The sequence below is a fragment of the Cibotium barometz genome, chromosome 51, assembly GCF_041138505.1.
Source record: "Cibotium barometz isolate CiBa-2024 chromosome 51, ASM4113850v1, whole genome shotgun sequence".
NCBI classification, from domain to species: domain Eukaryota; kingdom Viridiplantae; phylum Streptophyta; class Polypodiopsida; order Cyatheales; family Cibotiaceae; genus Cibotium; species Cibotium barometz.
The window spans coordinates 17,207,684-17,220,977 of NC_141096.1; the positions used below are offsets into that span (position 1 = coordinate 17,207,684).

A 13,294-nucleotide genomic window follows, 5' to 3' on the forward strand; every position below is an offset into this window, starting at 1 on the left:
TGATAGATAGCAATCCACACACATATAGAAGGAACCATCCTTCTTCTGCACTAGCAAGACCGGTGAGCAATATGGGGAAGAGCTTGGCTGAACCAAACCTTGGTCCAAAAGCTCCGTCACCTTTTTCATAATCTCCTCTTGCTGTACTCCGCTTACCCTATATGCAGATCTATTTGGTGGGGAACTACTTGGCAACAAATCAATGCGATGATCCTTGGGTCTCTCAGGAGGTAGCTCTCCTGGTAATGCATATGCAAAAAGCAATCCTTGTATGAATTTAAAAATTTCAGCCTTTCACTTGTGAGAGTATCTATGCATACACCATTACATTCAACCTTATCACAAACAAAGACTAAGTACGCAGAAACACTCTTTCTCATTGCTTTATTAATCCGAACATGCGATACAACTTGGATGGAGTCTCCCTCTTGGCCAGCATCAATAGCATGCATGCGACCTGTATGCATAAAAGTAATGCGGTTGGTCTTGTACTCCTTGCGTGGCTCAATGCGGTGATGCCACGACTTTCCCAGCAATACATCACATCCGTGCAATGGTGCAACCAAGAAATTCTCATGATCAAGATACCCGTGGATGTGTATGTGCAACTTTCCAATGATAGGGGTCCCTTGCACTTGTTTTCCCACAAAAGCAGCCTCCGCCTCAATATGGGGTCCCATGTCCCCTACATCAATGTTCAATGTGGATGCCATCTCCACAGAAATGAAGTTGCCGGTGGCACAATCATCAAACATAAAGACTGCGGGCTGATCCTTAAGTTGTCCCCACGCTTTGCAAACCATCTTCTCTTTGTCATCCTTACCTATATTCCCTTGCACATCGGGAATGGCATGCATATTAGCCTTTTGTTGCTTCTCATTGTCCTTATTCTTGCACTTAAGACATTCATGAAACATGTGATCTTGGCTGCCACATGAGAAGCACTTACCCTCGGCATATTGCTCCCTTTGCTCAAGAGTGAGGCTAAACTTGTGCATTTTCTAAGAGGCATCCTTCGACTGCTTATTTTCAGCCTTCCCACCACTCTTTACATCTTTCACAAAAGGTTTAGCATGCTGTCCGCTCTTTTGCATGCTATGACCAGCCCTTTCTTTGCCCTTGAATGCATGATCTCCTTTGCCAGAACGCTGCAATTTGTGCTCCAACTACTCAGTGGCAAGAGCCGCTGCAATGTAGTCCTATAAAGTAGCATTATGATGCGTATCAAGTCCGGATTTGTAGACCGTTTGGAGCCTAGACTTGAACTTCCTTTTCTTCTCGAGTTCACCCATGAGCAAAAATGGAGAAACCTCCAAATAGATCTTCCAAAATCTTTTGCTCTATCTTGCTCCATTTGCTTATGATCTTCTGTACCTCATTTGGAGGCAAAAACTGTGCATAAAATCTTTCTTTGAAGTCCACCCATGATAGGCTTCAAACTTCAAAGATTTGTCACCTGCTTTAAATTCCTCAAGCCTCTTGGCATGGTGACCCTCATCTTCTAGCTTTCTCTTCCCCTTGTCCGATGGGGCAGCAGTAGGTATATGCATATGTCCATGGCGAGAAAAATGCGGCACGGAGGTAGGTGCCCTATGCAACGGTGATATGTGCAATGGTGGTCTCCTAGTACTTGCATTCACATAAGGGTCCCTGTGTGAAACTTGTTCACCATGGGCATACTTGGTGGCATGAGTAGCCGGTGACACATGGTCTTCCTTGGCTGTCCCAACATTATACATAGCTTTCAGCCCATGACGGGGCTCTTCTTTTGTCAATTCCATAGGCAAAGTGCTGCGGCTTACATACCTATCACTTTCCCTATGAGAAGCATGTATCACATGTACATTTTCAGCATGTCTGCCACTCATTTTGCCATGTACATCTCGTTGTTTTCTTGACCCATGCGGGATGATGGCTTCCTTTGAAGTCACCGAACCCTCATCCTTGTGTACATAAGATTTAACCCTACGAGATACATCATTTCCCGTCTTCATATATGGGGGCTCTTTAACACAAAGTTCCCTTGCAAGTCCTTTCACCACATCCCCACTACGTATGAGATAATTGAGAGCTATCTCATGAGGGTTCACACCCAATTCCTTCGCCATAGAATCCATCGTGTGTGCCACCATAGACTTGGCCTTTGTAGCCTCCATAAACTTGTGAACCTGTGGGTTCTCATACAACACTTTGAGCTCTTCTTCCTTGGCATACAAGTGCCTCTTCATGTGCTCCATCTTAGCCTTCAATACATCTGGGTCATCTACATGCATCTGCTCTTTGCCTCGAGAAGGTTGTTTGCTTCTCTACTAACCTGTATGCATATGCTTATTGCCCAAGGCTTCAGAAACATGAGTGCCACTTGCTTGACCAGTTGAACTAGGCCCTTGTCCATTGTGTGCATAGCTATCCATAGTGAATGACGGCTGTTCATGTGATGCTCAATGCCCAAACGACCATTTCCCTACTGAGAAGAGGGAAACAACCGTGCTCTAATACCACTGAAACAACACCGACCAGGTGTGAACATCCTTGAGCACCGTCTCATGAACAATACGCTTGTCAACACTAAAATGAACTAGCCACAATACACATAATCATTGAAAGATACATCAATGCTCAAGACAATTTGCAAAAGAGAAGCATTGCACATTACACCACCATTGGGGCCCCGAACGGGCCTACTAAAGTATATTATTGGAGTATTTTATATGTGTACAAAGTTCCAAGGGCTTGCTAGCTAGATAATCCATGCAACGCATAATATGAAGACATATTATTCAAACAAGTATTTGTCGGTGAAGAATGTCGAAGCCAGACTCGTCGAATGAGTCAATACAACTAGCCCCGACTCCTCATACACTTGGAGTTGTGTAAATACGAAAGTGTCATTCTGAGACCACGCAAGAACATACGCTCTCGTACTAGAGCCTAGCTCACGCAACTCGTAGAGGATCGGGCTTGGTTCTCCCAAGTGTAGGCACACAATGTAAGCACCCCGTACAACGTGGTATGCTTAACAATTAATATTCTCGTTTATTTTCGATGGTTATTCCACACTTAAAATAGATTAATAATAAAACTAACTCCAAATAACTCAATGCTGAAATTAGTTACAACACATGTGCATAAGATAGCAATACATATTGGAAGTAAAGTTGAGAGATATATGATGGAGCCAGATTGAGGGTTGAAAATGGACAACCCTCCCCAAGATGGGAATTTATTTCTACTCAATCCAAGTACTTTAGGATTGAGTTCAGTTACAATCAACCTGAGAGTGAAGAAGAAGTAATCTTCACTCTCACAGACCATGCAAAAGTCTATGCTAATGAACATACAAAAACAAGCGAGTATGCAAATGCATTTTCTCACAATACATAGTGAGTGAGAAGCCTGAATGGGAGAGAGAGTAATTAGCCTTCTTGCTGATGTAGAGTTGTACAATGGCTGCAACTTTGTACTTGATCCAAAGATGAAGGGAAAAGAGACTTTATAAAGTTGAAATTGGAGTAATAAGAGAGCTGAAACCTCATTTACTTGCTGCAATAATGGACAGCATGGGAAAAGGTGGAAGATGGAGTAGTTATATCATGTGGAAGCGTTGATGGAGAGGTAGGAGTTGTACCCAAGTGGTGTGGGCTGCTTTAGGGTGAGCAGGGACTGATTTACAGCAAGGGAGTTGTGTGTAGAATGAGAGGAAAAGGGTTGTATTTATAAGGAAAGAGAGCTTCAAGGCTTTAGAGGGAAAGTAAGGCTGAAAAAGACAAGTGTCCAGCCACATGTTAGAAGGTGGGACAAGTGGAGGGACAATTGGAAACTCAAGTGACAAGTGTTGGGACACTTGTCCATTCTTCTAGAACACTTGGAGCTCAAGTGACAAGTGTTGGGACACTTGTCCATTCTTCTAGAACTTTCTGTGGTGAGGTGTCAACTGCTAAAAAAAAAATAGAAACCTCCAAATTTAGCAAGCACAGTTAGGATGCAAAAATTACTAAAGATAGTAAGTGCTTCCTAAATTTTAGGAAATCTCTATTTTTTAGGGTTAGCCTTCTTAGGGCAAACCGAGGTCCCTATTTTTTAGGACCCAACCCTAGATTTTAGGGACCCCCCAATATGGGAGTCAAATGAAAGCTCTTTCCGTCCACATTCACAAAACAGTAATGGTTTTTCAATCTGATGCATCTAACTCATGTGAAATGAAAATCAAGCAATCACTCTAACATAGACTTTAATTGGTCATGCCATCTTATCGATTGTAACTGTCTGTTCTGGCGGATCTAGCCCACACTCCTAGGCATCAATCCTTTCTGTGTGCGAGCTTGACCTTGGTATGCTTGAGTTCCGGCCGTAGGCGCCCAATCAGGTCATATAGGTGGAAGTGTGCACTATCCATGTTCTAGCCACTGCGTGGACCCACCATGACCTATGGTCACTCACCAGTAGCCAGCTTCTATGCACGAATCTATCCAAATGAATGGATTTTCTTGCTTATCTAAATTCAAAGGAAAACATGAAAAACATAGAAGAAAGTATAATTATTACAAAAGATACAAAGAATTCTTTCTTTCATTTTGTGTTGAGTCATGACACGCAAACAGGTGCTCACACTCTACAAGTACACGAATAGGTACTTGTAGAAGATCCGGTACACAAGCTGGTACTATTACGGTTTCAGCAGGTACATCTGTGAGTACAGTTCTGATTTTTCAGCAAGTACAGTTGGTACAGTAAGGGTTTCAGCAGGTAAAACAGGGAGTACAGTTCTGATTTTCAGCAAGTACATCTAGTACAATTAGTGTTTCAGCAGGTACAGTGGCTGGTACACGTGGTACAGCCGGCACAGCAAGTTCCCAGCAGTTACAGCCGATACAGAAGGTACAACAGGTATTGTCAGGGTTTCAACAGGTACAGAAGGTACAACAAGTATTGTTATGGTTTCAGCAGGTACAGCAGGTGCCCACAACAGGTACAGCCAGTACTGTTGGTACAGAAGGTACAGCAGGTACTGTTAGGGTTTCAGCAGGTACAACAGGTGTCCACAGCAGGTACAGCCGTTACTGAAGGTACACCAGATACTCTTAGGGTCTCAGCAGGTACAACAGGTGCCCACAGCAGGTACTGTTAGGGTTTTAGCAGGTACAGCAGCTGCCCAGAACAGAAAAAGGAAAGTGAGCCAAGGAGAGTTGGGTGCCAGCTTCTAGGAGAAGGGAAAGTGCAAAGAGGTGGAGAAGAATGGGGGAGAGGAGGTGGAGGCCCACCATAATTAATGGTGGGCACCTCCTTAAAGTGTCCACACACTTATGAGGCCGTGTGTGGGTGCCCAGCTTTTGGTTGGCCACACTTTTGACCTTGGGCCCCAGGCATTGAGCCGGTGGCCAGTGCCTAGCTTTAATAAATGTGAATTGCTAAGGTTATAAAACCTTTGCAATAATAAACAAGAGTTAAATGAATACTCACCACCTGTCACATGCCACAAACCATGTCAAAATATAGAGCATTCACACGTCTCACAGGTGGGCGTCCCCTGCCCGTGAACTGGGCACGTCGTTACAGGCATTTGCACAAAAACAAGTCACGCGAAAATAGTTTCAAACAGGCAGAGATGCATGCATATGCATTATACAATGGAAATATCTCCCGTTCCTGGAACTTGTAAATAGCAGGTCTTCTCGAGCACGGAACTGGCTCAATGGGAAGCCTAAACTTGGATCCCTGACAGTGGGTTCCACATCTTGGCCACACTACGGGTGACATGAGGCCTGGCCTCCTGTAGGTGACGTGAGTCCTGGCCTCAGTACGGCCATCTCAATCGCTTCGGTTCTTCTGCTCCACCACGCTGTTCTCTGAAGGAGTACCTGTGTTGGCAAACTCCCGTTGAATGCCATGTAGCTCACAATACTGGAATCTGTTGAAAGTTTCATCTTTTGATTTGAGAAAATAGGCCTAGGCATACTAGCTAAAATCATCAACCAAGAGAAAAACATAACTTGTAGAACCAAGAGACGGAGTGCGCATCGGGCTGCACAAATCCGCATGAACCAATTCCAGAGGTGCTCGTGTAGCCTTCTTTGGAAAGGCCTCCCAATGTTGTTTCCCTTTGAGACGAATGACAAGGGCCCTCAAGTGTGCCAACGTCTAGTAATCCATCCACCAGCTGCTCCGGAAAAGCCTTCCACAAGGGTCTCCAAATGAAGATGTCCAAATCTAGCATGCCAAAGATCGCCTGTGCGGGTGCATCTGTAAGAGTAAAGAGCCGTGAGTTTGTAGAGGCCATCATCCTCGATGCCTTGCCAAAGAATCTTGTCAGTGAGAGGGTCCCGAATGATCACTGAGTCCTCCATAAATTCCACCTTAGTGCCCGATTTGCAAATCTCATGTACAGAAAGGAGATGAAATCCTAAATCTGGCACATATAGCACTCTTGAGATGTACTTCCCTCCATTGCCATGAATGAGGGGCATTATCCCTTCACCAAGAATGGGGATAGTAGAGTTATCTCCAATGGCAACTTTGCCATGGCGTTGTTGCAATTCATCAAGCCAATCCTTGCAATAAGTCATGTTCCGTGTGGCACCATTGTTCAAAATCCACTAAGAAGAGTGGGAACAAGAAGGAAGAGCCTACTCAACCACTGGAGGGGGAGTCTCGGACTCGAGATCAATCAAGGTGACGAAAGCTGACTCAACAACTTTGGCAGATGAGCTTGCTGCTTTGTCCTTTGACTTCCCTTCCAAATCCCACATGCAACTCCGGCATTGTCGTCGTAAGTGCCCGTGTTTGGAGCAATAATCACAAGCCTTCTGGGTGCTAGAAGAATTAGAAGTTGAAGACCCCTTCGGCTTTGCATCCTTGGAGTCCTTAGGAGGTGCCCCACCTTTGCCTTTGTTAGGTTGCCCCCCTCTCTGTCCAATGAAAGCCTGGTTACCTTTCTTTGAAGAAGAATCCCTGAATATGCTCTCTTGATCAAGGACCATAGGCACCAGCTCATCCTAGGTAATGGTTTCCGTCCGTCCTGAGGTAAGAAGTGAAGAATAGAAGCTCTCATATTTCGGGGGGCAACTGAGTAAGTAGCTGGATGGCCATATCCTTAGTGGAAATCTCCTTCCTGCACCCATAAATCTCAGATCGCAATGACTCCAGTTTGTTGATGTGATCCTATGGAAGTAGAATCAATGGGTGAAAGCTTCAACATTTGAAGCTCCAGGGAAACTCTCTTCATGTGTCTTCCGGTTGTAGATGTTGGAGAGTCTCTTCCAAGCAACATGTGCATGGGTATCCCGTTTGATGTGAGTGATGACTAAGGGTTGAGAGTTGAGAAGAATGAATTACCGAGCATGGGCATTAAGCCGATCCCATAGAGTAGCTTCTTGCGTAAGGGCATCCCTCGTATCCTCATCCTTTGCGGTGTTCGGGTCAGGCTGGAGGACCGGTCAAGTGATGAACTCCAAAAGATCATAAGTCTCCAAGACTGCTTCCACCATGACTTTCCAGATGTCGTAGTTTGTTCCATCCAACTTGGCATCTGAAGGAAAAGTCGGAAGAGTGGGTATCTCAACTGCCCGGGGCTGGATGAGTGCCATGATGTACCTCCTCTGAAAAAGGCAGCAACCAAAACAGCCCAAGAGCTGCTCTCTGCACTTGTAGGGAGGGTGGGCGGGAAAGAAAGAGAGTGGAGAGGAGAAAAAAAACGCAGATCTGCCCCTCCGGAGAAGAAAACCCGGGTATGAACCACTGCGAAGAGCCACCAAGTTTGCGTGAAAACGCAGAAAATCAGCACCAATCAGCCTCCAATCAGCGATTCCAGGTCTAGATGTCTTTGGGCTCTAATACCATGTTAGAGGGCAACGGAAAGACGCAGACAATTGACAAAAACGCCGAAGCTCCAAGAGAGAGATGAGAGAAAACAGCAAAACGCTGATGAACTAATCCTCAAGAAAAGAGTGGATACAACCAGCCTGTAGGTGAGGAGTGGACTTTGTAGGCAGAGGGCTGAAGGTGCTCACCAAAGCGATCTACAAGAATGGTCAAGGAATGATGAAATGTGAGGAAGAGGGCAGCACATATATATACTTCTATATGAGCTGGCTGACTGCATCCTAGTCCCTCACACGACCTGAAAATAGGTAGAAGCTCCATAAAAGGGTGGGCAACCCACATCAAAGGCCCTTAAAATAGGGGGAAAATGGGGGAAAATATGGGGAATGCCAGAGCATAGAAATGGTCCCCCCATAAATGCCATAAAAGCCAACAAGAGACGATATATGCTAACACGGGTATGTGTCAGTGTCAAATGTCTAGGTTTAGTGAGCCTTGGTGTGTCTGAACCCATCTTAGGCATGGAAACTAGCAACACCAAGTGAGATTATGAAGATGGAGGGGCCATGGCTTGTCTACTAGAGTGCGGGTTGCCTGTTAGACCAATTGACGATTGGCTGTATGTTGACTCTGTTCTTCTCCTCCTCCTTCCCTCTCCTCTTCCCTTCCCCTGATGGCTGGCAGGCTTGCATGTTCTTTCCTGTCCTCGTGCCTGTTATTTTTGTGGTTTACTTAAAGAATTGATGGATATCTATTGAAGTCTCATGTTTGATGAGCCAAACGTTTTGCTTTGCTTTGTTATAGTAGTCTTTGGAAGGAAAAATCTCAGTTGTTGGATAAATTTTGAGTATGCTAGATCGTGGAAGTGTTAAGGGGGTTCAAACAGGATCATTACTTTGAAATACTGCATAAGCGTTTGTTTTATATAGCAGTGTTTCCAAATGGTTGAGATAAGTAAGACTCAGTTTAGTCTGGACACATTCTGGCATTGTGGTAAGTCTCAAAAAAAGAGTGCTTAATTGAATCGAAGTTCTTCTATCACCATAGCCTGTACAGCTTGTCATTCTCTTGTGTCATTCTGGAAACCAGGAGCACGTTATTCATGATTGGGCATGGGCTGGAACTCCTCATGAAGGAGCAGCATGGCTTCGACTACAGAGACTTGCAGATACCTGGCATCGCATCATGCTTATCCCTGTTACAGGGGGAGTTATTGTTGGAGTTATGCATGCAGTATTAGGCATTATTGATCAAATCAAAGCATTAAGGTCCAATGAAAGGCGAAGATTCGATCTGCTTGCGGGGTTATGCCCCATAATTAAAGCTGTTCAGGCTGCTGTAACATTGGGAACTGGCTGTTCATTAGGGCCTGAGGGTCCAAGTGTAGATATTGGCAAGTCCTGTGCACTTGGCTACTCTGAAATAATGAACAGTAACAGACAAAGTAAAATAGCACTTGTTGCTGCTGGTGCAGCAGCTGGTATCTCTTCAGGTAACCCTTGTTTCCTTCAGACTTTATGTACCCTTATCCCATTCATGGACATGTGTGCGCGCACATGCATGTATGCAGACATGCATGCGCTCATATGCATGCATGCACACATGCACCCACCCACGTGCACATATACACATGCACAGACAGGTGTGCAAGCATGGACACACCCACGTGCATGGATACATACACATATATGAACCTTTATTTTTATAGAGTTTCATGTGGTATTTCTCTTTTTACAGGCTTTAATGCTGCGGTGTCGGGTTGTTTCTTCGCAATTGAGACTGTCCTCAGGCCATTGAATGCAGAGAATTCTCCTCCTCTTACTACTGCAATGATTATTTTAGCTTCTGTTCTATCAGCAACCGTCTCGAATGGTCTACTGGGAGAAAGGCCTGCATTCACAGTGCCTGCTTATGAATTAAAATCAGCTGCGGGTGGGTGCTTTTATTCAGGGTTTGTGGTTTTGAAGATTCATATGTCTGAGGCAAGCTTAATTATTAAGAGCCTCTAACAAATTGTAAGGTATGCTTTTGCAGAGCTTCCACTTTACTTAATGCTGGGGATGCTGTGTGGAGTAGTTAGTGTTCTCCTTATTCGACTGGTAGAATGGTTCACAAGTGTTTTTAACTTTGTTAAAGAGCGACTTGGCATTCCAATGACTGTTACTCCAGCAATGGGTGGCCTAGGAGTGGGATTGATTGCATTGAAGTACCCTGGAGTCCTTTATTGGGGGTTTACAAACGTTGAAGAAATTTTACAGTCTGGAAAGACAGCATCAGCTCCTGGAAAATGGCTGTTGACCCAGCTGATTGCTGCTAAAGTGGTGGCTACAGCCCTGTGCAAAGGCTCTGGGCTGGTGGGTGGGCTATATGCCCCAAGCTTAATGATAGGATCAGCAGTGGGATCTGTCTTTGGGGACTTGGCAGGCAGAGCTATTAATGCAGCCATTCCAGGACATGCTGCAGTTGCACATCCTCAAGCTTATGCTTTGGTACACACTTTCTCTTTGAAGCATCAAGTAATCACTGTCATATGGATGAAATGTATGCTCATGAGAAGGAGAAGGATTTTAGGCACATGAACTCCCTTTAATTTTCAAGACTTACTGTTGATTCTTGTAAGCTCTGGCTATGGCAGGTTGGAATGGCTGCTACGCTAGCATCTGTTTGCTCTGTTCCTCTCACATCCGTATTGCTGCTTTTTGAGCTGACCAAGGACTACCACATTTTGCTTCCTCTGATGGTGAGTACCTATGCTTTCTCTGAAATTAATTCTCACTTCCTCTGATGGTGAGTACCTATGCTTTCTCTGAACACAATTCTCACATCCACAATACTTGTCAGCCTTCAATACACAACCCTTATTAGCATGTGCAGAGCTTACGGATGTGTTTCCAGTGTGTTGAGTCTCATAACAGCTTCTCCCACCAAAGGATTAATTGGAATCAGCTCTCTTTGTCAGGGAGCAGTGGGACTAGCCATTTGGGTAGCAGCTATTGCGAATCAAAGAAGATCTGGACAACATAATGGCGCATTGACTTCGCACATACCGTTACATGACTATGCACCTGTCTCAAATAACACACGTTTTGGACATGGCCAACGTGTCTGGGCAATCAAAAACAATGAAATGGATGTGGAACTGTGCACAATCGATGGCACAGTTGGCCCTGGGATGATCTCAGAAGAAGAGCTTCTAGACGAATTAAAGGTCAAAACATCTGCTTACACTATCCATATGTTCTTCTCCCCAAGTGTGGAACATGATAGACTCCGTATTTGCCATGGGGTAGTATGTGAATGTGTTTTGCTAACATTGCCAGTAGGAGTTCTGTAGGAAAGGAAATAGCAATTATGTTGCTAGCTGCTAAGAAAATCTGGCAATGTGTAAATTGGTCGAGAACCCTAGTTCGTGAAAAAATTGTGCGAGCTTCTCAGTCTCTATCATCCACACTCGAGGGTGCTTATTAGGCATATCAGTCCACCACTGTGCCTCTATCTCCTCAGACATCCCCTCTAAAATTCTGACACTCAAGTCATTGCAGCCCAAATCAACATAGACTGTATAGTGGTTAGAGTTCATGATTTCCAGAAGGGAGGTGGGTTTAAAGCCTCTTGGAGGACACCTCCCTCACAGGTTGACTTGTTCAAGTTGAAGTTAATGAGGACTGTAGAACAGAGTAAATAAATGCACCAGCTTGACTTGTTTTGCAGGTTGGGCAAGCAATGTCTAAGAGTTTTGCAAAAGTGCAAGCAATGGCAACAGTGAAAGAGGCAGTACGAGCCATGCTTGATGTCCGGCAGTCTTGTGTCCTTGTTGTAGATGAGAATGATCTACTGGAGGGCATTATGACTCTATCTGATTTGCAGCGGGATGTTCTCAAAGCAGCAGTGGCCACTTCTCAGGGTGATACCACTATTCTCGATGTAAGCTGCAAAGCATTAACATTTATAGTGTGGCACTTCTTCCATTCGACATTTACGGCCTTCCTTTCGCGTTTCTGCCTCCTCTTTTGTCTCAATTTGGCTTGTGATGGAACGTCTATGAAAGAAGGTTATTTTTATAGATATGAAAATGCCAAGTCTAAATGGCTTTTTTGGAAAACTGAATTTCAGGTGAATACTACTCTTGTTGCAGCTGTATGCACAGGAAATTTTGGCAGTCATGAAGATGACGATGATAGCAGCGACTTAGTAGTGTGCTATCCAGACATGAGCCTTAAAGCTGCTCAACATATTTTTTTTACACAGCATGTTCAACAACTCCCGGTGGTCTCTCGAGGAGGAAGGCTGTGGCAAGACCGAGGCCGCAAGCTCTGCGCGATTCTTACAGCAGAAGACATTTCTGTTTGTCTCAGGTTTGCTGTTCTTGCTCTTTGAGATAAAAAGGGGTAGAAAAAAAACCTTCAGAGTGTCCACAGACAACATTGATACTGAGCGTCTTACAGATAGATCCTCCACCCATTGGACAGATGGAGGTTGGGTGGGTGAGATTTCCTGGCCATGAGGGATGGGTGGGTGAGATCTCTCTTATTCACAGGCGGGGATTAGGAGTGTAACGGCCTTAAATACAATGAATCTTTTTTGTTCTCTTTTATTTTTGCTGGATATTATGGATCTTTTTTTGTTGTGAAGAGTTTGGTACTGAAGGATGTGCCAGTTCTTATTCGTGCTTGATATCATGGATGCTCTGCTCACTCTCATGAGAACTTGGGAAATGTTTATGTAGAAGGGAAGCAACCAAGCGGGTTTTGGCACTTGTGAAAAGAGAAGAGGAAGAGGAGCTCAGCTTTGGGCACTAGTAAAGTTGAGGCTTGTACCTTCATGGCCTCGCTATTTGCTTGGTCCAATGCATTGACAGTATGAATGTCTGAAAGGTGCCCATGGCGACAGAGCGCACCCATGGCTTCAAAGAGGCAGGGATGTATTATGATGTATGTGTGGAGTACCTTCTTAAGCTGTATTATCTTTTGTGGATCTTGGAAGGGTTGATGCATAGAGTCGATGTCTGCCTCAAGGGAAGCCTTCTTGACAGGAAAACACAGCGAGCGACTAAGCCTTGTGGCTAGTTTCTGTCACTAAATTAGACCTGTAGCTGTGATGATTGGAGCTTATACTTCAGTACACTAAATGATTACATGAAATGAAAACCATATTTTGACATACTTCTTGTTGTCAAGGTGGAAGTGTAAATTTCTATTTCTTTGATTCCCCTCTAAGAAAAGTTCCTATATTAGTGGAAGGAGAAAACATATGCTCAATGCAGACTACAACCCTGAAAGACGAAATAAGCTACAAGTAACCATCATGTGAGGTTGGAAAAAACCAAAGAACAAAAGGTTAAGAGGGGTGTGTGTGTGTGTGGGGGGGGGGGGGGGGGGGGGGGGGGGGGTGGGGTGGGGTGTTACTGCCAAATGAGTCTTCATGGAGTAGGGAATGGTCCCCGGAAGGACCATTCCCGGCCGTCATGGCCTAGGCT

General features: G+C 44.7%; 1 protein-coding gene across 1 annotated transcript in view; it reads left to right on the plus strand.

Annotated features, from left to right (window-relative positions):
* Nucleotides 1-12,980, plus strand: part of CLC-F (chloride channel F) — a 75,919-nt gene extending 62,939 nt beyond the window's left edge. The window contains exons 2-9 of the mRNA XM_086787908.1: nt 8,908-9,310; nt 9,556-9,750; nt 9,853-10,307; nt 10,454-10,558; nt 10,778-11,026; nt 11,530-11,742; nt 11,932-12,173; nt 12,545-12,980. Of these exons, the coding sequence (XP_086644034.1) occupies nt 8,908-9,310; nt 9,556-9,750; nt 9,853-10,307; nt 10,454-10,558; nt 10,778-11,026; nt 11,530-11,742; nt 11,932-12,173; nt 12,545-12,617 (1,935 nt within the window). The 3' untranslated portion in view covers nt 12,618-12,980. The remainder of the gene's footprint in view (nt 1-8,907; nt 9,311-9,555; nt 9,751-9,852; nt 10,308-10,453; nt 10,559-10,777; nt 11,027-11,529; nt 11,743-11,931; nt 12,174-12,544) is intronic.
* The last annotated feature ends 314 nt before the right edge of the window (nt 12,981-13,294 follow it).